The sequence below is a fragment of the Thunnus maccoyii genome, chromosome 7 (assembly GCF_910596095.1).
Source record: "Thunnus maccoyii chromosome 7, fThuMac1.1, whole genome shotgun sequence".
NCBI lineage: Eukaryota > Metazoa > Chordata > Actinopteri > Scombriformes > Scombridae > Thunnus > Thunnus maccoyii.
Genome location: NC_056539.1, coordinates 17,210,001 through 17,234,904, shown reverse-complemented (window position 1 = coordinate 17,234,904; position 24,904 = coordinate 17,210,001). Strand labels below are relative to the sequence as shown.

Genomic DNA, 24,904 nt, shown 5'->3' with positions numbered 1-24,904 from the left:
GTTATCTTCTATATCAATGTTGGTCAGCAGGCCCATAGTGTGTTGCATCCCATGTGAGGCGTGGTGTAACATGCTTCTGCAGCTTGAGATAAGAGCAGGGACGGAGGTTTTTAATGTTTCAGCCAATTACTACAGTGCTCTGCAGCGAGGCTCCAAGATTACCGAACTGATATGTCTAATTTTTTTATAATCACTTACATATGAACCACTTCCACAAACTCTCAGTTTTTGATATTCTGCTTAATAAAATATATAAAATTCTGCCATCACCGTATATAAATGATCAGAATGTCAATTGAAATTTTCCTAAATTTAAATTGGATGGATGGTGAAGCTTTCACCATTGACTTAGTAAAGAAGACTGCAATACCTACCATTGAAAGTGTTACATGTGTTATGTTATTCATCTAGTAGTAGTTGCATCCCATGTGAGGCGTGGTGTAAGACGCTTCTGCAGCTTGAGATAAGAACAGGGATGGAAGGCTTTTAATGTTTCAGTCAATTACCACAGGCCTTTATATCCTATGTGGCTCTTAAGTTCTAATAAAAATACTCAAGTTACATTACAAGAGTGATTTTTGGCATGGAGACTACACATCTTTGAAAGAAAGTCTGTCTTACAAACTGGGGTGTTGAATTTTAAAGACCTGTGTTTACCAGGCAGAGGAGGCCTAGCAAAAGATGCTAACAAGTTGCATTATGAGAAGTCCTGTGTTTTTGGAGCTTGACCCATATCAGGGGCTAAAAGTCAGGTTATGTTGGCCTCTGCTGCTTTAATTTGTCATTTTTTAAAAATATGTCTTTTGCAAATTCACCAAATCTAAGTGCAATACTAAATTGTGGGGGTACCCCTTTAATCCATTACTAAGCTTTGCACAGGTTTATGCCGGTACCTCAGTCTAAAGCTGGCTACAAGCTGACAAGACTTAAAAAATGCCACTAAAGTGGCAGAAACACAAAACAATAGAGATAAAACACTGCAATTTACCACAAAACTACATTTGTTGGGTCTTAAGTATACTGCACTATTCTGTGATACTGGTTTGATGTACATTTGTTGTTAGTTTCCAGGCCAGTAAAAGAGATTGTAGTCTGTTTTTTCCCCTGTTCTTGCTCACACAGCCACAAAAGAGATTGTCTGCACTTTAAATCACCACCATACAAAGTGGCTATACTGAGGGCAACTTTAGTAAGTAACAGTGCCTACTTGTTGTCGCCTCAGCATTCTTGTTTTAACCAGAAAGAAGATATTTGTGTACATTTCTGTTCCAGTGTTGTAGTACTCTGTTGCCTGTGGCTTGTAGTGTTGCCCGTCAACAGGACTGACTGTTTAATAACCTTTCTCAGCAGCCTTTGGCATTAAAACCATTTATTCAGCAATTCAGCAGCTGTTCAAAAAGTTTGTTTTTAACAGTGAATCTCAAGACTGCTGAGCATATCCTCATTTGATATGGAAGTGATGTTTAGGTTGCTGCCACAAGCAAAATGATTTCTGTCTACATCTCAATATGACAGACTGCCTGCACATCTTTAAGGCCGAGGCTGTGCTCACTGTTTGTTATGGCACATGAGGCTCCAAGGACAAAGCTGTGCCAACACAATGACCTACTTCTCTGTGGAAATCCATTTAAAGTTCCCTTATTTGACACTTTTCTGGTGTTTTATTTTATTTTTTTTATTTTATTTTATAAGTCTTGATATCTATTAAAGATATTTTTGTGGTTTTAAGTACCAAAATCCATCTCTACATAGTTTTACATCTCCTCTCTTAAGATTCTTTCTTGGAGCTCTACCAAGAACAGGCTGTTTTGTGTTTGCTCAATGCCCCGCTCTTCTGATTGGCTGGCTGTTTTCTGGGTGACAAAAGCCCAGGCCAACCACAAGTAACAGATTGTAGCCTAGCCTGTAGATAGGTAAAACCAGGGCTCTGGGTAAAACTCACTGTTAAATTGTGATGGCCACCGCAGAGGATAATGTTATCCAACCTTTGCAAGGCTGTGCAATAGGGGTTGATGATTCAGGAAATCTCATGATTTGATTCGAATTCTTGATGTCACGATTCGTTTCACAATCAATTCACGATTCCAAACAATTTGATTCTTGATTCATAATCAATTCTTTTAAGTCACTCTCTCCATTTGACTGTGGTAGACACTTTTATAGATCTCAAAGAAAAAAAATCACACTCAATCAAATGTAAGCATTTACTACTCAATGTCAACCCTGAGTAAGATTTATTTTCCTTTAGTCCACTTAGTCAACAGGAAACCAAAGTGGCCTTGAGACAAAGGGTAAAATTAATATTTAATACAAAAATAAAAGTGATTGCAAAGATAAACTGCTAAGTGCAAAACTTACTTCAAATAATAAAATCAAAGAAACTGCCTGCTACATTTAGCTGCAAAGTTCAAATAAGAAATAAGACGGCAATGAGAAAGTTGAACCAGAATCAACTTTTGGAGAAATGCAACCTGTAATGCTGAACAACCCTGCCATGAGGGAGGGCAAAAACTTAACTAGGAAGAGGGGAGGACATTTCTCTTTGTTTGATAACGTTCAAAGTAAAGTTAGGCTTTGCTGATGGCTTGCCGACTCATTTTAAAAGAAGACGAGAGAAAGAGAGGGAGAAAGGAATAAAACATTTTTCTGATTGTTTCACGGCGGTTATAAATAAATAAGACCACAACCACACAAACCTGCGGAGGTGCGCTGCAACGGCTGATAATGGCATCAGTCTTGCCAAGCTCCTTCTTCCCTTCGAGATAATAAAATCCAAAATACGTCAAAATGATTGCCTTCATCGCCAATGGGGCAGGTTGTATTTGTTTTTCTGTCAAGTACTCCATTGCTCATGGTCGTCTCTCCATGACATGGTCCTTCTTGCCCCCGGAGTTGGGTCTGGGCGAAAACTGGTGTGGCGTCATTGCGCCATCTATGGGATTTAGCGAGCTAACTCATGTCATGAAAAAATTGAAAACAGCGTAGTGGCAAGACTGAAGAATGTGAATCGATTCTTGGAATTTCTGAAACGATTATGAAACATATTTTGTTTTTTTCAGGAGGGTTGGGCCACCCCTCTAATGCAAACACTGAGTGTATAGTTATGACATCACAACCTTACGGAAGTCCAAACAGCACATTTAAAGGCACAGTTTCTGACTACAGGCTATGTGCATTTCTCTGTGGACTGAGTGTTTTGATACTGTCATAGTATTTATATAGCACCTATACCTGATTTGTAATCAAAAAAGAAACGGAAATCTCCCTTTCTACTATATGGGACCTCTCAAGTTCTGCAACTTAATGTTGGCAAGCATGAGTTGTTTCTCAGTAGCTGAGGTGTATTAGGATGCAGATTAAGAAACTGACATTAACAAACACATTTAATTTTGGTTTGCATACTGTCCATTGTGATATAGCTGCTTGTGTATTATTTTCCCCTTACAGCACCAGAACACCCACTTCTGATGTAATTGAGTCATCTCTCACTCTGTGCTTGTGTGTGTGTGTGTCCATTTAGCCCCGAGATAAATCTGATAAAACAGAGTTATGTTACCCTCATTCAGTCTCTCCATTCACTATTCTAGCAGTCTGGCACAACTTCATAACATATTTTTTCTTTACAGAAGACTCTCCCAAAGGAATTTATGTAAGTTGACGTGTCTGAAGTAGTCTGAGTTTGGATACTATCTGATTAAATATGAACACATTTTATTTCACTTGAAACTACATTCTCTTGTCTGTGTCACTTGCTATCAAGTGGGAACCTACTCTATAATTCAGTACACTGGCTTGACCAAGGGGAGAAACACCACTGTGAACATTTTAAGAAGTGAAACAGTAAAATAAATCTTTTCTGTGATGTTTTCTGTTTGCAAGGTGCTGTTTTATCTAATACAGAAGTGCCCTCTAGTGGAAGACATCTCTATATCTGTATCTCCACATTGCTGAGTTTCTTTTTTGTACAGCAAGAGATTTTAAAAAGCAGCTAAAAAAAAAGTCAAAGAGACAGAAGGTAAATCCAACAAGATTACAACATAGTTTTTTTTTAATGGTTCACTAGGCAACCACATAATATTATTAATACTATCAATCTTGCAGCAAAATGAAACAAAGTTAAATATACAGTGTTTGTAGTTTTTCTGTGATATCCATATATATATATATATATATATATATATATGTATATTTTAGAGCAGTGATATGTTTTTCATTGTTTTGGCTCTATTTCAGCACAATGGATTTTAAATGAATCAGTAACTATGAGGATAAGGTGCTGACTCTGAGCTTTAATGGTATTTGGGGTGAGGACAGTGTCGGGACTCAAAGCCCATTTTATCCATTTAAGGCTTTTTATAAAAAAAGGCTGCACTGTAAAATTAAAGGTACCTCATTCACCTGATCTGTTATTGTTCACTGACGCAGCTATCATGGTGCTATACCATTAGAAAATACAACTTAATTACAGGAGCAGTCAGGAAGCAAATAGTATCTACTAGAGTACATTTTAGTTTTTAATTTTATCTCTCTTTCACACACACCCACATACACAAACTCTCACATTTGCGCACATAGTCTACGCTAATGAATCTGGTCTACTGGTCTGTTCCTGTGCTACTGCCTAATAAAAGGCCTAATTAATGTATTTAACCTTTAGCTATCAGGCAGACAACCCTACCAAACACAAATCCCAGTCCCAGACTCCTGCTCAGTGTTTTCCACTTAGCCACTTCATGAATCTGTTACCTGTGGGATTCATTTATTTTGCTGTAAAGATCTATTTCACCTTGCAAAAATTAGAAACAGGCCATTACATTTTATTCAGACTACTAGAAAATCATCATAATTGCAGACACATGTTTACCAATTCCAGACTGTTTTAGATAAAGTTGCCTCAGCTCCTATTCAAAAAAGGCTTGTGGATCTCTGACTCCTCTTGTTGTAAGAGTGTGTCTGTTGTGGCCAAGTGCTGGATTTCAGACATTAGACAAACAGATTTGCAACAAGATGTTTTTTAATCATTTCACAATGCATTATGTTTATAACACATCTTATATTTCTCTCCGAAATTCTTTACAGCAGAAAAGTAAATAATTCCAGATGAGATGTTTCTACAGGGCATATACAACCTTCAACCAACAACACTCTGATGCCAGTGATCAACAACATGATTATATCAGAAATGTACAGCATACATTTTTATCAAACAATTTTAATTTTCCAGAATTTTAGTCAATGTGTGGTTTCAGAGTTGGTACTTAGAGTTTACAGTTAAGCTAGTTTAGAACAGTTTAGCTTTAAAGCTGCTTTAATCAATGGATGAAATTAGTATGTACTATATGATGTGAAAGGGGTTACTTGTAGTTATGAACCCGCAGAAAATTATCATTAGCAGTTACCCTCAGTCCCATGGAGTATTTTAGTGTCTTTCAGATCTTTGTTTTGGTTTTCCAGCATGCAGCTTTACTGTTCTGTCCACACTGCACTCATGAACATTGTTTCCAAACGCAGCAGACTGCTGTTTTCAGCAAAAAAGCTCTAAAACCTGCTTTATATAACTTGTTCAGCATCAAATGGTAGACACACAAAGTTAGCAAAAGCTAGTAAACAGTAAAGCAGTTAGCCTCTAAAGAGACAGATATTTCCCTCAGGAGTTGATGGAAACCAAAAACAGAGTGAGAAAGAGAGTGAATGTTGGACTTACATTCATTAAGTGACCAGTAACACGACTTCAAACTAATATTGCATCATATCTGCAGGATATTTAGCCAAGATAGACATATGTTTGCTAACAAGTTCGCCGATGAACTTCAGAAGATGAAAATATGTCAATATTGTGTTTACAGCTTGTTACTGCTGCCCCCAAGTGGCCAAAAAATCAGTTTTTGCAGGTTCAAGAAAAGGCAAAGTACCTGCATAGCTCCATCAAAATGTACAATTCCAGATTTTCCATATGTTTGGATCCCTCTGTCTCTTCTATATATATTATGTTTCCCATTATCTGAGCAAGTAGGGGTTCAAAATTTAACTGAGGATCCTTTGACAGATCACATGACTGCTACCAGCCCATAACAGTCTTGGTGATAAAACCTATGAACATTGCCGTAGTTGTTTAAAGTCTTTGGGTCTCTGTCTCTCGTAGAGGCCTAAGGATTACATCTCTCCTGTAGGAGAAGCGGGTGAGTTTGACCCTGTTGTACATCCTCTCCCGTTGCTGCAGCAGGTAGTAAAGAGAAAGGGTGAACTTCGCCAGCACCAGTGTGCAGGTGATCTCCACCACCAGCAGTGTGATGTAGAACATCGCCTGAGATTTGCACTGCTGAAGTTTTGGTCTGTCCTGATATGTAAAAGAATTTGATAGCTCCTTAGTGGCTGGCTCCATGGGGCAATTGAAGATCACCGGAGTGGTCAGTGGAGTGGGTGTCGTTCTGCAGGTGGTGGTTGGTTGGGTAGTCCTGAGGATGGTGGTTGTGGGTGTACTTGTTGGTATCGTGGTTGTGGGTGGGATTGTTGTCATAGCAGTTGTGGGTGTAGTTGTTCTAATTGTTGTGGTTGTAGCCGTTGTTGTAGTGGTTGTTTGTGCAGTTGTTCTCACAGAGGTGGTAGGTGACGTTGTTAAAATGGTTGTGAGTGTAGTGGCTACAGCTGTTGTGGGTGTGGTTGTTGTCAGAGTAATGGTTGTTGGTGTTGATTCTGTTGTTGGGAGTGTAGTGGTGGATGTGGTGGTTGTGGGAAGTGTAGTGGTGGATGTGGTGGTTGTGGGAAGTGTGGTGGTGGGTGTGGTGATTGTGAAAGATGTAGTGGTGGGTGTGGTGGTTGTGGGAGGTGTAGTGGTGGTTGGCAAAGTGGTAGTTGGTGTTGTAGGAGGAGGTTTTGTAGTAGTAAGGATGGTGGTTGTTGGTTCTGTAGTTGGGAGTGTTGTGGTGGTTGTGGGAGTTGTGGTGGGGCAAATAAATTGATCCTCTGTTAATGATTTGATTTCCTGTCCTTTTAGATCATCTGGATACTCACAAACCACAGGATATTTTAATTCAATCTTGGGTGAGTTTGCCTTTATCCAGTGGTAAAAATCTATCAGATTACAGTCACAGCGCCAAGGGTTGTCACTGAGGTAAAGCTTTCTGAGTTTCCCTAATGGCTCAAAAATATCTCCAGGAAGTGTCTGGAGGTTGTTGTGACGTAGATCTAGTGTCGTCAGTGATTGTAGCTTTTCAAACACATCTCCATCCAGTGACTTTATCGTGTTGTTCAGGAGATTCAGCACTAGGAGCTTCTCAGGGCCCTCAAAGTGCTCGGCAGACAAAGTGACAAAGTGATTTTTAGACAGATCTAGCTTCTTCAGTTTCTTCAGAGGGCTGAATATTCCCTCAGGAAGAATGCTAAGACTGTTTTGACTAAGGCTAAGGTCAGTCAATTTAGGCATTTCTCCAAAAAGCACTGGTGGTAGACTACTCAGTTCATTCCTATGTAGGGTCAGCGATTTAAGCTGTGGGAAGCCAACAAAAAATTCTGGAGGTAAACCAGTCAGAAGGTTATTGTCCAAAAGCAGCTTAGTCAGTTTGTCTTTATGTGGGAATTGATTTGGTGATAATTCTGTTATTTTGTTCGTATTCAAGGCAATTTCCTTCAAGTTTGGCAAATTCTGAAAAATGTCCTCTGGAATGGAGGACAGTTGATTTTCGTAAAGCCGTAGTATTGCCAGTTTGTTTAGGTTTGAGAACCAGTCAACGGATACAGCTGAGAGATTGTTTTTAGCTAAATGGAGGAGTTCAAGATTCTCAAGACCATCAAAAGTCCCATCTTCAATTGAGTCAATCTGGTTCCCATGTAACTGGAGCTCACTTAAATTTTTAAGGTCCTCAAACATGCCATTTTCAAGATTACGGAGGTTGTTGAGCTTTAGTATAAGTCTCTCCAGGTTGCTGAGGTCTTTAAAGACCCCCACTGGTATTGAAGTTAATGGATTGCTGGAGATCTCAATATGCTTGACGTTTACCAGACCTTCAAAGGCACCTGGTTCAATAAATTCTGTTTTAGTGTTAATGAATTCCACCTTCTCTAGCTGGGAGTTTCCAACAAAGGCATCTTTGGGGATTGTTTTGATGTTGCTTTCCACAAAGAAAACCTCTGTCACATCTGCTCTCAGATCGCGTGGAATTTCTGTTATATCTGCACCCAAAACAAGTTGGTTCTCACAGGATCCCTCCTTTTCACAGTTGTTTTGAGTCAATGCAGAGTCAAATAGTAAAGACATAAAAAGAATGATGATTTCTCCTCTTCTCATGTTTACTCACTATGAAAAGAAGAACAATTTTGCAATGATGTATAACTTATATAAAATTGAGCACATTAAATTTTGACCTTATTTTTTTTCTTGTGATAAATTAACAATAACACCATATACTTTATATAGTAGCTTTGCTGTGTCAATTTATGATTAAATCTATGTGCTGTTAAAGTCAAATGCCAAAAAAGCATTTGCCTACCTGATTATTTCCTGTCCCAGGATGAAGCAGAAGGTTGTTACAGCAGTGAGGAAACATAAACAAGCGCAGTCTCATTAGTTATCTTCTATATCAATGTTGGTCAGCAGGCCTGTAGTATGTTGCATCCCATGTGAGGCGTGGTGTAACATGCTTCTGCAGCCTGAGATAAGAGCAGGGAGGGAGGTTTTTAATGTTTCAGCCAATTACTACAGTGCTCTGCAGCGAGGCTCCAAGATTACCGAACTGATATGTCTAATTTCTTACAATCACTTACATATGAACCACTTCAATATTCTGGTTAATAAAGTAAATAAAATTCTGCCATCACTGCATTTAAATGATCAGAATGTAAATTGAAATTTTCCTAAATTTAAATTGGATGGATGGTGAAGCTTTCACCATTGACTTAGTAAATAAGACTGCAATACCTACCATTGAAAGTGTTACATGTGTTATGTTATTCATCTAGTAGTGTAACCGTAGTCTAAACAACACATCTGTTTAAAAAGCTTGAATATTCATCATTCTTTCACATACTCTAAACATTAACATACTTTGTGGTATGTAAACATTTTGTCATTTTAAAATATGGGTCTGTATCCACATCAGGAAGAGTAGCAATAAAGTAAACATTAGAATATCCTTGATGTTCTCCCGGTTTAACTTCTTTCTTATGTTTTAATTTCCTTACTAGAAAAATTTTTAGGCAACAATTAGACACATGGTGCAACATTTGTGACTCATTTGTTTTGTCTGTTCCTTGTAAGTAAGTACAGTAAAAGCAAAGGGTGGGATTTTGGGATTTTATCCAGAATGTTTTCAAACATTATTCTGAGTGAATCCCATTAGATGGCAGTCTGTCAAATAGAATTAATTTCATCAAGAGGAAAATTGACATCAGGTAGTGTCTGAAGTTATCACCGTTGTTAATTGTACACCATTACACACAAGTCTTGCTGCCTCACACAGACACAGATTGATGTGAATTTAATCACAGACGTCTGTGGTACAGTATCATGCTGAGCTTCCTTTCCTTCACCATATCCCCTTTTGTGGACTTTCCACAAACTCAGTTGGCACAATTAACACAGTCAGAAACATATTGGTGATTACAAAATGTTGTGAATTCTCAGTGATCACTATAGGATTGGCATCCTACAAAAACTTAGCCATAATTTTATCTCATATTCAGGGAGATGAAGTTTACATATTTGCATGTTACACAATGAATTGCTAAGTAAATGAGTAAATGATTAAGACAATGTAAGATTACTCCCACTAAAAGTAGTGCATTTATTCAATGTATAGTAACATTTTGCATTGTGTTTAAAACATTGGATGAATTGAGTTACAGAGGAGTCAAAATAAAATCAGATTTTTTTTATTGACAGCCATTTTGCAAATAAGTAAAACTGTTCCCTAAATGTGTTGTTGTTAGCACAAAAAGTCATCATCAAACTGCATTTATTAATATTGAAAAATAAAAAATGAGTTTTTCAAAACTATTGAACAGAGTACTGAATGGAGTCTTAATTTCACTAAAAGAAGTACCCTGCTTCAGTTCACGTTCACCAAAATATCCAAGTTTTCACACAACATGGCAAGGTGGATTTTTACAGTTAGTACATAATGTCCATTCTGTTTTTACAGCCCCCTGGAAGAGAAATACTGGCTGGTAAATTTGATGATTAAACATTGAGAACAAATGAATTCAAAAGCAAATCTGTTTATTTGTTTTTCTTGTTGATGCTTCTGAATGGAGCTGAAGTAGTTCTTTTGATGCCTTTGAGACTAAAAATCAACTCTGTGCTGCACATTTTCCAAGTAAACCACAGTAATCAGTGAGTTTCCCTTGGCTTTTAAAGTTCTTGAATTGCTGATGTTCGGTGGTCTCGTCTACAGCACAGAGTTCTTATTCCTGCGGCCTATATTTCCCCGGCCTCTCTTGTTTCTCCTCCAGCACACACAGCTGATGATGACAGTGCTAATGATGACAGTGGACACTACTGCAATTACAATGAAGATTATCGAAGTATCATTAGAAACCATTCCCTCTTCCCCCTGCCCACCGCTGGTGACCTCCTCATACTCTGAGGTGGGTGTGGTCTTGACTGCAGGTGAGGAAGTGCTTCGTCTGGCCGGAGGGGTGTTGGGTTTTCTCCTTTTCTCTGTTGAAGTCAACACAGGCTGCTCAGTAGAGCTGAGAGCCATCAGGTTCTCATCTGGCAGCAGAGCAATCACCTCACCATCTAGACTGTGGGGTGTTTCACACACTACAAGGGTGTGGTTGGTCTTGGATGGGTTCTTTCTTAGCCAGTCCCTAAGTGGCAGAATATCCTTGTCACACCTCCAAGGGTTCTGCTGAAGAAGTATCTCCTCTGCCACAGAGAGAGAATCTAGACTTTCCTGTGGCAGGTTGGGAAGGGCGTTGTCTTGCAGGTCAATCTGGCCCAGGTGGCTCAGGCCTTGGAGGAAACCCAAAGGGAGAGAGCTGATGAAATTGTGCTCCAAGGAAATGTTGACCAAGTTGGGGAGACCTTGGAAAGTCCCAGCTTGCAGGGTTGTGAGCAGATTGGTGTGAAGCGATATCTCCCCCAGCTTCTCCAACCCTCTAAAGGCCCCAGCGGATACATAGTTAATCTGGTTGCGACTGAGCACCAGGAGACGCAATTGAGTCAGGTTCCTGAATGTGTCATCCTCCACACGACTTATCTTGTTGTCATACAGCCACAGCTCCTGCAGGGCCATGGGCCCAAACACCCCTGGACCAAGACTATCCAGATGGTTTTCATACAGGGACATCTGGGAGAGGAGGGGCAGGTTTAAGAAGATCCCTTGTGGAAGAGATGTGATCCTGTTTTTGGAAAGGAAGAGCTTGTGGAGTTTCTGAGTCTTGGAGAACAGGTCATGGTGGAGATGAGTGATTAGATTATCTTGTAGGGATAGTTCCTCCAGGTTTGCAAGATCATCCAAACTGCCACTGGGGATTTCTTGTAGTGAATTTTTGTTGAGTCGTAAGGTTTTCAGCTCAGACAGACCTTTGAATGTCTCTCTAGATAGTTGACTGATGTTGTTTCCAGCAAGATAAAGGTATTGCAACTCAGTAAGAGGGTGAAAAGTTTCCACAGGTATAGAAGTGAAAAGGTTCATAGTGAGGTCAAGGAATTTCAGATCTGTCAATGGTAAGAACCAGTTTGGGCGGAGTACCAGTAGCTTATTGCTCTTCAGATTCAGATTCTCAACCTTCTGAAGATTTTGGAACAAGGCCTCTGGTAGATCTTGCAATTCGGTGCCAGTAAAAATTAAGACACCTATGTTCGGAGTGGAGTCAAACGTGCCAGGGCGCACTTCCCTCAAAACAGTGTCCTTAACCACAAAGATGCCAAGGGCATTAGAGAAATCAGTCAGGTCTTCTGATTTCAGAGAATAGAAACTGCAATTCGAGAAATAGAGCTCAGTTGTAGACGAGGGCACCACTGTGGGGAAGTTTGAGAGGCCACCACAGAGGATTTTGGTTCCTTGACATTTGCATCCATCCGGACACGCCCAAACAACAGCGTTGAGGGAACAGAGAAGTAGGAGCACATGAAGGGTCAGTGGCAGGTCCATTATTTCCCTGGAACAGAAGAAACAGCTATGTTGCAGTTAAGGTTGGTTATGAGTCCTGTAATAGATTTACACTAAGGTCTTTGTGAACATAGTCATAATCATTATATACTAAACATCCCTTTTTGTCCTTAAAGGGGCACTCCACCAATTTTACATGTTAAAGTCAATTAACTGGTCACTACTCTTTTTCAGCTGAAGTTTTTTTATATCCTATGTGGCTCTGAACATTTAATAAAAAATACTCAAGTTACATTACAAGAGTGATTTTTGGCATAGAGACTACACATTTTTGAAAGAAAGTCTGTCTTACAAACTGGGGTGTTGAGTTTGAAAGACGCGTGTTTACCAGGCAGAGGAGGCCTAGCAAAAGATGGTAACAAGTTGCATTATGGGAAACCCTGTGTTTTTGGAGCTTGACCCATATCAGGGACTAAAAGTCAGGTATTGTTGGTTTCTGCTGCTTAATTTGTTATTTTTTAAAATTCTGTCTTTTGCAAGTCCACCAACTCTATTGAAGTGCAGTACTAAATTGTGGGGGTACCCCTTTAATCCATTACTAAGCTATGCACAGGTTTATGCCGGTACCTCAGTCTAAAGCTGGCTACAAGCTGATAAGTCTTAAAAAAATGCTACTAAAGTGGCAGAAACACAAAACAATGGAGATGAAACACTGCAATTTACCACAAAACATCAATGTTCACAACTCTAAAAAGTAATTCCCAATTCTCAAGCAATAAGGAGGACTACTGCATTTGTTATGTTTTAACTATACCACAGCATTCTGTGATACTGTGATTTGATTTACAATTGTTGTTAGTTTCCAGGGAAGTAAAAGAAGAGATTGTGGTCTGTTTTTTTTTCTCCTGTTGTTGCTCACACAGCCACAAAAGAGATTCTCTAAATCACTACCATAACAAAGCGGTTATACTGAGGGCAACTTTAATTAGTAACAGTGCCTACTTGTTTCAGCCTCAGCATTCCTGTTTTAACCAGACAGAACATATTTTTATACATTTCTGATCCACTGTTGTAGTACTTAACTGTTTAATAACCTTTCTCAGCAGCCTTTGGAATTAAAACCATTTATTTGGCAATTCAGCAGCTGTTCAAAAAGTTTGTTTTTAACAGTGAATCTCAAGATTGCTGAGCATATCCTCATTTGATATGGAGATGATGTTTAGGTTGCTGCCACAAGCAAAATGATTTCTGTCTATATCTCAATATGACAGACTGCAAATCTTTAAGGCCGAGGCTGTGCTCACTGTTTGTTATGGCACATGAGGCTCCAAGGACAAAGCTGTGCCAACAAAATGACCTACTTCTTCGTAGAAATCCATTTAAAGTTGTGCGACTTAAGTTTGGCAAGCATGAGTTGTTTCTCAGTAGCTGCGGTGTATTAGGGTGCAGAAACAGTCTTTCCAAGGAAGTCATTTTCTAAAGAGGCCAATATGTCCCTTAAATGAACTCAGCCATAGAGGTACCAGATTTATTTTCTTTCTTTCTTTCTTTCTTTCTTTCTTTCTTTCTTTCTTTCTTTCTTTCTTTCTTTCTTTCTTTCTTTCTTTTCTTTTCTTTTTTCACATCAGAGATTGAGAACAGTAAAATACATACATTTTTTACTTGTGTCTGCAATCAATTAAAGGGTGTTGTGCTGGGTCCTTGCTGTGAGAGGAAAATTAATGTTTTCATTGCTAGTAAAACACTTTATTTCCAACCCTACCAGCGCTCTTACTGCTACCTTTGCTACAATAACCCTAACTCTTATAATATAACAATTGTGATAACTTCTTCTGAGTTGACCTGAGGTTTTGTGTTTCAATATCCACTGGTTTCATAATTATCCCCACTTCTCTTTTCTTTACAGCTGTGTATGTGCAAGGTGAATGTTCACATTTAAGTCTGGGATTACACAACTACCAGCAAACTAAAGGTCAGATATCCAGTGAGTAAAGTGATATCTGAATAGAATTCCCCTTCCCTTGTTTGTACCCCAGTGGAAAAACTTAGAAAAAAACTTAGTAACTAAAAGTACTAGAAAAAATTTAGTAATATTCCTGTTTGACAGCTAAACCACATTTCCTCTCTGGTTTATATTATAATGTCCCAGTCCAACCGATACTACTGGGACAACCTGGAATGTTCTGCTGCGCAGTGTAGTGTCTAAAGCATTTCCAGTTCACCATTATTAATTGCTTTGATTTTTTCCCCTTGCCATTGCTGAAGGATCAACACTTTGTCTGTCATGAAAAGAGGTTAACTGTTCTGCCAGAGAGCAGAAACTCAGTAAGGAAGCCACTGAAGTTAATTCATGTTATATATGAAACATTTTTGATTGCCACTCTGACATAGCGCTAGTTATCCAAAATAAACCACATTTCCAAACAGACAAAGTCACTCATTCCCTAACTTTAGTCCATATTCAGAATCCGAGGCAGTATTCTGTTTTACATATGAAAACTCATATGTAAAAATAATGAAATATCTCATTATTTGGCAAAATCAAAAGTTGAATGATGTACAGAAGGTTATCTTTTTAAGATAGAAGTACCATATATTACACACAATTATTGCTGTTATAATTTACTGTCTTATTTCCTTATGATACATTTGCTCTCTAATGTATTCTTTCCAATATCTTCTTGACAAGTACGTTAGTAATATTGAGCAATCAGCACTCTGTTAAACAGGATGACGTTTTGCATCAGCATGCCGTTTTGCAGAACTTACCTCCAGTGGTGGCTGACGATTGAGTGAAGAGAGACTGTGAGTTGGTGTTGTTATCTTTTATGTGTGTCCTCCCTTCCTCCGCAGCTTCACAAATCCTCTGATGAAAATTTCCAGTGATCTCTGAACTCTCACACCATCACATTTTCCTGATCTTTGTCATCACTTGATTCCCTTCATCAATCAGTTTTGTTTTTTTTTAGCTCTGAGCTCATGAGATCTGCAGGTCTTTTGCTGAGGCTTCAGTAGCGCTGTTCATCGTCCCAGCTGTCCCCCTGCCCACTCTGTTTCTTTCTCACACTCACATTTTTGCTAAATGTGGTGGTGGGGGATCGGGTAAGGGGGAAGCCCCACCCTCTGGTGTCACTCTATGTCTTCACTGGATTTGTGTTTATACTGTTTAAATGCATGTATAGTAAATGTTTGTGTGGTCTCATAGGATCCATTTGTTTTCAATTATGTTTTCAGCAACTACGTGTGTGTCTTCTTCCAGGAAAAAGAGATATTTTTGTGTTAGAGGTTAGGGTTACAGGGAGGGTGAGAATTTGGTTTGGTTAAAGACAAAAGACTTGGTTTTTGTGCTTTTTTTTGTTTGTGATATTGTTTTCTGTATGTGTATGTGACTTCTTGTTTGAGAGGGTGTGCAAAGTTTCAACTGCACGCATCTTTTGCAGGACATCTCTTGCATGTTTGCATGTTTTGGACACTTGGCATTGTTGGACTTGTTCACAAATCCACTGCCAGGGTGTTACAGACCACAAGATGATCCAGAAAATAACCACACATGCTTGTGTTCAGTCTCACTTGTTGCAGTTTTGAACCACTAAGCAGGCATATGCAGGATTATAAATGCTGACAATTACTGAATGAAATTATGTAATGAGGCTTTTCCTGCTGTTGCAGAGAGCTTATGTTTGTATCCAGATTGTATCCCAAATCATGCAAATAATCAAGCATCCTCAGTATTAAACATACAACACTACATTTGCTCTGAAAATGTTATATGTTCAGGAAATATAGTTAGAGTATTTGGTTTTTCTGGACCTGCTCATGTAAATTCAGTGTGATTTAGATGTTGTGCTCTTCAGTAAATCAGTGAAAGGAGGGTTGTGCAAGGAGTGCTCTACCGCTTTTAACATTCCTGTGTTGCTGTAAGTAAATCCATGTTTCGTAACGACAAACTCCCCGTTTACAACGGAAACCAGATAGTGAGGGTGGAGTTACAGTAACATATAGACAGTCAGTTGCTGCAGCTCACAAAACTCACACTAGAAACGTGGTTTTTGTCTGATGTGATGTATAGCAGTCAGCAGGATTGACAAAACCACCATGAAGTCTTTATTATGACGCTGACAAAATTATACTTGAACTGGCATACAATTGATATACAGAGGGAATCAAGCCTTTACTCAAAGTAAAAGTTGGGAACAATCATATTGTTGCCAGATCTTTACTTCGAGTCTGTCTGATTCCTAATAACACAGGTATTTGTCCACATCACTGATAAACTGGACATACAGAGGCTCCCATTCTTTGTCCTCATGTGGTTGAGGTCAAACAGTTAGAGGTCAGCAGATAGGGATGAAGTTGTATTTCCTTTTCCCAGAAATTCTTAAAAGATAGATTTTTGCGTGTGAGCTCACACACTTCCCAAAAACGTACACATTCACTCACACTGTAGGAGCTTTTCAATACCTAAAAAGCACTGACTCTGCTCCAGGAGTGTTGCAATTAGATGGGCAAGTGTCACAGATTAAAGGTAGCAATAGTACTGGCCTGATGGGCTTGCAAAGCCTAAATTACAGTAACAGCCATGGTAATATGTAATAAGTGTATACTGTCCCCAAAAGCTTTGGAAATACATTTTCATAGAGGTAAATTTGGCATAACTAGACTTACAACTCTGTTTTGTGATCTGATTAGTATTGAAAACAAACAGACAAGCACATTACCATAATGTTATTGTAGCTATCCTGAGAAAAAAGAATTGCTTATGTCAGAATTACTTTCTTACATCAATTACTGGACCTAATAGGACCATCGTTCTACCGTAAGACCCTCCCAAGATCAAAATCACAAATGTGCCATGGAAAATCCCTCTGAACATTTAATACCAGGTCAGAATAAGTTTCCTGCAGAACAATAAAGGTTACATCATACACATGTGAATCAACTAACTTCTCCCTCTTGTTTTGCACTGTAAAATACTCCTTGTGACCCCTGCAGTACAGTAGTTTCCTCTCCCCACACTCACCCTCTCTCGCTCTGTATGTGTGTGTGTGTGTGTGTGTGTGTGTGTGTGTGTGTGTGTGGTAGTTTATGCCCGCTGTTGTGTGAGCTCAGCCTACTGGAAAAGCCTAATCACTGGTTGTCATAGCAATGAACTTGGGTGCTGTTCACCAATTCATCCTCTTTTGTTTGCTGTTTGTTTTAAAGTCCAATCACTTCTCGTGGAATTCCTGGCATCCGCTGTCATTTTGTAAAGGTTTAAAGGCTGTCAAAAGCTTTTTTGACCAGCAGTCGAACATTCTCTGTTGTTTTGCCATCAGTGAACAATGTTAAATAGGATCAGTGTTACTATAATTATGTACACCAATTGACAAATGTAACCTTATTTTTATGAGTTTCATTGATAATCTCCAAAGTTCTCTTGTAAAAACCTCAGATCACTCCAAAAATACGGAACCACAACTATGTAAATGTTTTGTAATGGAGGCTTTTGAAATTACAGATCGTTGTTTTGTAAAAGAAAGTGTAATCTCAAAGGTAACTTTCCTCCTTGACCTTGTGAAATCTGAAAAAACTTGAGCTTCCTGTTGCAAAAGCTGTTACGAAGATGATACATAATTTTCCCGTAAATGTGATCAATGTTTTGGGAAAGCACACTTATCAGGCATTCCAATTTGAGGAAGAGAAATACAGATAAGATAAGAGAAGATGGATTTTTACAGAAGGGATTCTCTGAATTCCAACTAGTTCCCCAACACAAGTTTGTGAAATATCACAATTTAAATGTGTGTAGATGTTGGTTTATTGCTACATACATCCATATAGCAAATAACATACAATTTATTGATACAAATCATAGGAGTAGGCCCCATCACACCTGGCGGTGCTAGACAAAGCTACATTAAGGTTTCTTGAATATAGTATTACATTTAGTTAATGGAAATATAAACAGAGCAAGAAAAAACAAAAAACAGTAAAAATTAAGAATGACAGATTCTAGCATGTAACATGTGGCTTTGGTAACATGTTAATAGAAACCAGCTGGAGGCTGAATAACATCATCATGACATAGCTTCATACTTACATGCAAGAAATATGATCATCTTCTACAGATATATAAGTATCTCCTATCTACCAACATGGTCTACTAAAGAAAAAACTGACTTTTTTAAGATATTGATTTATTTAGAACTTTATTGTGTGATTAAAAATAAAGCTTTTTTTTTAAGCAGTGGTGCCTCTTCATATAGTTTGAAGCTTACACCACTAGAGGGAAACATACACACAAAACTACTTGTGATTACTGTTGACTACATTAGTGAGGCTCTGCTTTAGGAAACCTTACAGTAACTTTACATACTTTAGGTTTTGCAGAAGGAAAAACAGATAAATAAACAGAAAATGTGCAGATGCAGTATTAGTTATCATATGTAAGCTTCAACCTTCAGAGAAGGAGAGAGAACAAAGAAAGAGCAAAAGAAAGTTTCAGTTGATAATGTTCATTTAAGAAGTTACATTATATTATAAAATTATAAATAAACAATTTGTAATAATTATTTGCTTACATTATCAATATCTCTTTTTTTAAAGCTTAACATAGTATATCATTATATTGTCATTTTTTGCTGTCTTAAAATAATGACATCATTCTTGATGGAGGAAAATTAATAATGTTGCTAAGGAAAGATTTCTGGAACATCTTTATCTATCAGTCCTTCTGTCCTAAAGTAACACTAGGAAATACACTAAGAAAATTAACACCTAATGTATATGTTTTGTATAAACTTCAGCGTTGGGAAAAGGACAGTTTATCTTGGTAACATGTTTTGTTACCCTTAAATTTGTGCACGCTCAGCCTTGATCTCTTCCATGGTCTCGCTGAGGCGATACATACCATAAATGGCAGTAAGAATGAGCAGCAAGCCCGTGACCACAAGAAGGATGTGACAAAACAGGAGGAATGCAGTCAAAGTCGTATCTGAGGGCAGAAACCACACATACACCCAGCCCTTGTTATGGTTGTGGTGAATAAACTCAGGCCCCTGTTCAACCACCAATTTGTCATAGAAAGGAGGTGACATGTAATAAGGTGCGGGAATCTCAGTAGTGGAAAGAAACTCTTCATCAAGTTGGGCAGTGGTTAGAGTGTGGAGGGATGTTGTTAGGGTCCTGGCCTGTGTTGTAGGTGGAGTGGTTCTGCGGGTGGTGGTGATTGGTTGGGTTGCTCTTGGAGTGGGTGATGTTGTTGTTGATGGTGTCGTCATTGATGTTACAGTTGATGTTTCTCCGATGGTTGTAAAGGTGTCGAATGGTTGATTTTGCTTGTGTGTGTTAGTTTGTGTTGGAAAGTAACTTGTAGTGACTGTTGTAACATCACAAAAGTTGAACTCCTCATCACGCAGAGAGCCAAGGGTGCGATCTAATTGGTGCATCGGACTATAGCACTTCACATATTCTTTGTCAAGAACCACATGCTCATTAAGTCTTATCCATCTTGCAATACCTCTGATACTACAAGTGCAGTCCCAAGGGTTGTAACTCAGAGTAAGACTCGTCAAAGCTGTATTTAACAAGAAAACATCTCCTGGAAGAGTCTTGAGATTGTTTTTCTTCAAATCCATTGACAAAAGCCCTCTAAGGCCCTGAAATATGTTGTTTGGTAGGCTCTGAAGCTTATTGTCATTGAGAAACAATATGGCCAGTGTGGTTAGTCTGGAGAAGAGATGTGGGTGGAGGTGCTGGAGGTCATTGGATTTCAGGGAGAGTTTCTTGAGGTTGGGAAGGCAGCAGAAGAGGTCTGATGGCAACTCCCTCAGCTTGTCATTTAAATGGAAGTTAAGCATCTGCAGCCCTGACATATTAGCAAACAAATTTCCAGGAACAGTGGTGAGGTTAGTGGCATACAGATAAAATTCTCTCATGTCTGGCATGTGGCCCATCAGCTGTTCCGGCAGAGACAATAGGGGGTTGTTGTAAAGGGTAAGCTTGTTCAACTTTGGCATGTTGTAGAAGCTCTTGTCTGGGATAGCCTGAAGTTGATTGGAGGATAGAGTTAGGATATTCAGGTTCCTCAGTGACCAGAACACCTGAGGTGGAAGACTGGCAATCTGGTTATGGTGGATTTTTAGCTCCTCAAGGTTGACAAGTCCGTCAAAGATCCCATCTTCTAACTCCTCTAGCTCGTTGTTATAGATCATCAGCTGGCGAAGTTTAGTCAAGGAGTGAAAGATGGTAGGAGGAAACTTTTTTATGGAGTTCCTGCCAAGGTTCAGAAAGGTGAGGTTGGTCAGTCCATCGAAAACATCTGAAGCAAGACTAGTCAGTTTGTTGCGGCTCAGGTCCAGATCCAACAACCCCACAAATCCGTCAAACATATCTTTAGCAATGGTCTCCAACTGGTTCCCATCTAAATGGAGCTGCTCGATAGTGGTCAGTGGACTGAAAACTTGAGCAGGAAGAGTAGAGAGATCGTTGGACGACAGCTTGACAGACATGAGCTGTGGAGCAATGTGGAAGGCCTGGGGATGGATGGTGTGTAGATGGCTGTGAGTTAGACTAAAGCGCAACAGTAGGTCCAGGTTTTCCAGGCTCCGCTCATTTATGACATTCATATTTGTGTCATTGAGCTGCAGCAGGTATGTGTGAACAGGCATGTCCTTCGGTATGTCGGTGATGATGTGACCAACACACACGACAGCACCTTTAAAATTGCACCAGCAGCTGCTGGGGCAAATCATGCTGCAGGTGAGGTGTGGCAGTGTTAGGAGGATGAGGGGTATCATTTGCAAGGTGCCTGCACAGTTGAAATAAAGGCACATTTTGACATGTGAGATTACATGTGAAATTAAAATAGCAGTGTGTTAATCTTCAGTTTATCCAAAAGGCCAACATTCTTGTTCAACTCGGATTTTATCAAGTCAAATTTTAATATTAATCTGAAACTCAAATCTTGACATAGTTCTCTCAGAATAATTGTCAAAAAAGTAAATTTTTTAACATTTAACTTGTGTGTCTTCTTTGCCAATCTGTGGCTAAAATGACTTTAAAACAAGTTAAATATTCTACTGACCTCTCAAGTTAGAATCCATCATTGTCCCTTCGATGTTATGATCTTATTGCTGCATGCTCTGTGTTGTTTTTGGGGCTGGAACTGTCTGAAAGAGATGGACACATCTGCCTATCAAGTTACCCTTCTCCACCAAGAAGCCCACCCAAAAGTCATCCATCACACTACACGTCTCTTATACTACCTCAACCAGTGACTGTACTGTAACTCCCTGTATCACCAACCGTAGACTTTGTACAATATGAAGAAACTGGACCCTATGCTTGTATATATTTTATTGTACTTCTTAATAATGAATATATTAAATCACTCTTGGACCCATTATAATCATATTGGATTATGATTTTATGGGTATTTTTACTAACTGTTACAACTTTTGTAACTGCCAATGTCCTACCTATCCACAGCAGTTGGGAGGGTTTTTTGTCTGAATTGCCTTTCCAGTAGTTTCTGTAATTTTATTTTCCTATATGCTATGTTTTTTGCATGTTTTTTTTCTTGTATTCTTGGAGTGTATTGGCTTGGTCAGGAACAGTAAAAGCCCACTGTGTGTGATATTTGGCCATGTAAAAACTTGACTTGACATGATGTTGTGTGTTTTACTACTATACAGCATGAGTGACACACAGGATGCTGGTTCATTTCCTGTCGGACTTATCTTGACAGAGTGGTCTGACTCCATTCTGCCTCCTGAAACAGATAACACCCTTGTCTGTAGCAAGACAGTTAGAATGTTTTGGAAAAGAAAAGAATTAAGATAACTTTACTGTTTTTTTAAGTATTATTTTTACTGTTTTACTGTTTTATCACTCTGTAAAGCACTATGACAGTTTCTCTCCCATTCTCAGTTTTTTTTTCTTTTAAGTCTTCAGAGACTTAATTGTGATAGGAAAACTCAGTGAGTGTGTGTTGCTTTAAGCTGCTGAAAATGATGTAGTAATACCGAGGTGTCATTTAGGAAATGTTCTTCTGGTAAACAGTCCAGTATTTCTTCAGATACATAATACTGGCTAAACATGTCACACAGGAGCAGAAATAAATATAAGTTTTAGGTATTACATAAAGTCGTACTAAGTGAGTGACATATACTAAATTAAAATGGTGACAGAAAATAAAGTCCTTGTAGTAGTGCTATTATAACAGCCTATTATTATACTATGGAAAGCTTCTTTCCTTTCAAAATTTAAAATGAAAAAAGGAAAATGTACTCTGGAAGTGACCAGTGAATGTTATCTTCACTATATATTGCATATTTTTATTTCACATTTTGTATTACATGCACAAACATACTGCATGTGTTATATGCTGATATGTATGTGAATATTTGGTGTGGAAGTGCATTAGTCATTTCTGAAAACATTACTGCAAAGGACTCTGACTCACAGCAAAAGTCATCCCAATCTTTGATGCTACTGTTGTGAGACTGTGAATGCTGATCCACGTCACATGCAGTCTGGTTTCCCTGAGGCTTCCTCTGCTCATCATGTACTGTGTGATTCAGGTCTTTTCACAGCAGCGCTCCCATTATTTAGACTAAGCCTGTGTGTGACTCAGCTTTGTCACCCTCATCTAAAAGATCCCATCAAATGAACTTCACTGTACAGTAATTCACCCATCACTGCAGATGTGCACCACATGCCACATTCCTTTACTCAAACACTTATTCCCACAGTTTAAAGGTTTAAGGTAGCTATGAACGTTAAGAATTTTAATATGTTGTTCAGTGATATTATCAATGTACTGTTTTTGAGAGCAAAAATTGTTTTCATCTCCAATCATTTTCTCCAAAGATCTTTTAAAAAACAAAACACTTCGAAAACTACAGATTAACGTTATAATTTTATTCATTTTGTAAAATGAAGAGCATTTTTAAAAGCAGTGACAGATGTGATGTGTGTTGGAAGTGGTACAAAAAAACATTATGCCCAGTTCTGCCACAAGAGAGCGACATAAACACAAGCAGCGGGCAATTAAAGTCCCTGGTAAGATAATATTAATTCTTTGAAGTCAAGTACAGTTGTCATATGTGACCCTCAAGTATTTCCAGTGAGCAGTAGGTTATTTACAGATCAAAGATATACAGCCGCAGTCCTTAGACCTCTCATGAGAGCACCTCAGCGCAGTGGAAATGAAATATTTATTGATGACATTGATTATGGTACAACTCTATATTGCTAGAATAAATACAGTGTGATTAAATTACTGGTGTTGTGATTCTTAAGGCTATGTTGGGCTTTGCAGCAAGATTTCACAGTGGACCTCGTCCTCTTGCATCGTCCTCACACACAGTACTTCCAGAAGCAAGCTGCAGACGAAAGGAGACATAGACTTGTAGTGTGACGTCTTACATGCAGAATATTCCTACTGCAAAAGTGACATATAAATCCAGAGGTAATGAATCCAACTTACGTTCACCCCTCTTCTGAGTTATGGGTTTGCCTTCTGCTAAATTGGCTGTGATCTCCCGCTCCAGTTCCAGGTCCTCCCTCAGTGCCTGTAGCTTCAAGAAGAGATCAGAATTTAATCACACCGAGACAGGTAGCCATCATCTCAGTATCAATGCACCATCTGTTCAAGTGTAACAGGCTCTCATTTGGTGTCTCTTGTCTACCGAGAATTTCTTTTGAACATTTTTTGAGAAATTGAAACAAGATGCCCACATTCGCTTTATATGCAAACACAATAAATTTAGACAATAGGAAATCATGATAGGTTTCCTGCCAAAGTGACCTTACCTCCTCTAATTCAGCTAATTTATTGGCCAGCTCAAGACCTGCGGATAGAAAAAACACCTAAGTAAGATTTTGTATTGCTTATTTTAGTTTGAGCATTTTTTTTACATAAACTCTCACCTAGAGGATCGTCCTTTTCAACAGGAATTAAGCTTTTGTGTAGTAGCAGTGCAAGAATCTTGTTCTGGGCGTCTGTGTCTTCCTTGGGATTAAAAACATGGTTTCCTGTACATGCAAAACAAATAAAAATGCAATTTTAAACACCACAAATATCACAAAACAGTCACAGAAAATTAAGTCACATTAATACCATTTCAAAGTTGGAAATCACTTCTTAACCTGTTGCATTTTGGCAAAACCGTTGATTAAAACTAAACTACTGATGGCACTAGTGTAAAGGATGCAGTATAGTTGCAAGCAGCACCCTCAGAAATCATTGTACGCAGACCTAAATGGATTCCATTTTTGCACACTCACCTGTGTTAAATATGCTCCTTCCCTCCACATTTAGCACTCCCTGCAGTAGTAACAAACCCAGGAGTCCTAAGCAGTAGTTCATAACTGTAACCCTATCCATGGCACTCAAGTATGGTCCCAAACAAACGCTGCACTATAAGCTCTCCCTCAAGCAAAGCAAGAAATCCACTGCCTTGTGTCCATCCCGTCAATATATTTATCCTTTCAGGGGCTGGGAGGAGGGGCCAGTCAACCCCTTTGTGTACTAAATCAATAGCTCGTCATCGTGGGTTTCGTCAATAGGCCACCTTTTCACTAGGGCCACGGAACGTCTGACTGAAATACGGTGATCTGACGTAGGCAAGGCCAGTAACCCTACATCACTCTGACACAGGCAAATCAAACAGAGAGAGGAAGTTATCAATCAGCCCGTTAGTTATGAGAAACCAGAACAAAAATGTTCTTGGCACATGCAAGTCTTTTTCTTTTACATTAATTGCTTCTTTAAATAGATACACAGGAGCGTGTTGGTCTGGGGAAAGAGGGGGGAAGTAAATTGACTCAGGCCGTAAGTGCATCATAGACGGAGATGAGCTCCACAA

The 24,904-nt window shown here is 38.9% G+C and overlaps 4 protein-coding genes across 4 annotated transcripts; all 4 read right to left on the bottom strand.

Annotated features, from left to right (window-relative positions):
• Positions 1-6,112: 6,112 nt before the first annotated feature.
• On the bottom strand, positions 6,113-8,610 carry LOC121900542 (leucine-rich repeat-containing protein 15). Its single transcript, XM_042416955.1, has 2 exons — positions 8,487-8,610; positions 6,113-8,293 (listed from the first exon to the last, which is right to left on the bottom strand). The coding sequence occupies exon 2, from the start codon at positions 8,282-8,284 to the stop codon at positions 6,113-6,115; it is 2,172 nt and encodes a 723-aa protein (XP_042272889.1). The 5' UTR covers positions 8,285-8,293; positions 8,487-8,610.
• Positions 8,611-9,750: 1,140 nt separating this feature from the next.
• On the bottom strand, positions 9,751-14,866 carry lrrc15 (leucine rich repeat containing 15). Its single transcript, XM_042415542.1, has 2 exons — positions 14,823-14,866; positions 9,751-12,102 (listed from the first exon to the last, which is right to left on the bottom strand). The coding sequence occupies exon 2, from the start codon at positions 12,093-12,095 to the stop codon at positions 10,383-10,385; it is 1,713 nt and encodes a 570-aa protein (XP_042271476.1). The 5' UTR covers positions 12,096-12,102; positions 14,823-14,866; the 3' UTR covers positions 9,751-10,382.
• A 4,017-nt stretch (positions 14,867-18,883) lies between these two features.
• Positions 18,884-20,830, bottom strand: LOC121900541 (platelet glycoprotein V). The gene is made up of 2 exons (XM_042416953.1): positions 19,366-20,830; positions 18,884-19,302 (listed from the first exon to the last, which is right to left on the bottom strand). The coding sequence occupies exons 1-2, from the start codon at positions 20,828-20,830 to the stop codon at positions 18,884-18,886; spliced, it is 1,884 nt and encodes a 627-aa protein (XP_042272887.1).
• Positions 20,831-23,221: 2,391 nt separating this feature from the next.
• Positions 23,222-24,540, bottom strand: uts2d (urotensin 2 domain containing). Its single transcript, XM_042417862.1, has 5 exons — positions 24,324-24,540; positions 23,967-24,071; positions 23,850-23,887; positions 23,524-23,614; positions 23,222-23,419 (listed from the first exon to the last, which is right to left on the bottom strand). The coding sequence occupies exons 1-5, from the start codon at positions 24,421-24,423 to the stop codon at positions 23,394-23,396; spliced, it is 360 nt and encodes a 119-aa protein (XP_042273796.1). The 5' UTR covers positions 24,424-24,540; the 3' UTR covers positions 23,222-23,393.
• Between the last annotated feature and the right edge of the window lie 364 nt (positions 24,541-24,904).

What these genes read in the sequence shown, in the direction of transcription:
- LOC121900542 (XM_042416955.1), bottom strand. Translation starts at nt 8,284, where the DNA reads ATGAGAAGAGGAGAAATCATCATTCTTTTTATGTCTTTACTATTTGAC.
- lrrc15 (XM_042415542.1), bottom strand. Translation starts at nt 12,095, where the DNA reads ATGGACCTGCCACTGACCCTTCATGTGCTCCTACTTCTCTGTTCCCTC.
- LOC121900541 (XM_042416953.1), bottom strand. Translation starts at nt 20,830, where the DNA reads ATGATACCCCTCATCCTCCTAACACTGCCACACCTCACCTGCAGCATG. An exon ending in AACTAACACACACAAGCAAA is followed by an intron (nt 19,303 to 19,365) that starts ATCAACCATTCG and finishes CAATGACGACAC; the next exon opens with CATCAACAACAACATCACCC.
- uts2d (XM_042417862.1), bottom strand. Translation starts at nt 24,423, where the DNA reads ATGGATAGGGTTACAGTTATGAACTACTGCTTAGGACTCCTGGGTTTG. An exon ending in TGAAAAGGACGATCCTCTAG is followed by an intron (nt 23,888 to 23,966) that starts GTGAGAGTTTAT and finishes TTCTATCCGCAG; the next exon opens with GTCTTGAGCTGGCCAATAAA. An exon ending in AATTAGCTGAATTAGAGGAG is followed by an intron (nt 23,615 to 23,849) that starts GTAAGGTCACTT and finishes CTCTTCTTGAAG; the next exon opens with CTACAGGCACTGAGGGAGGA.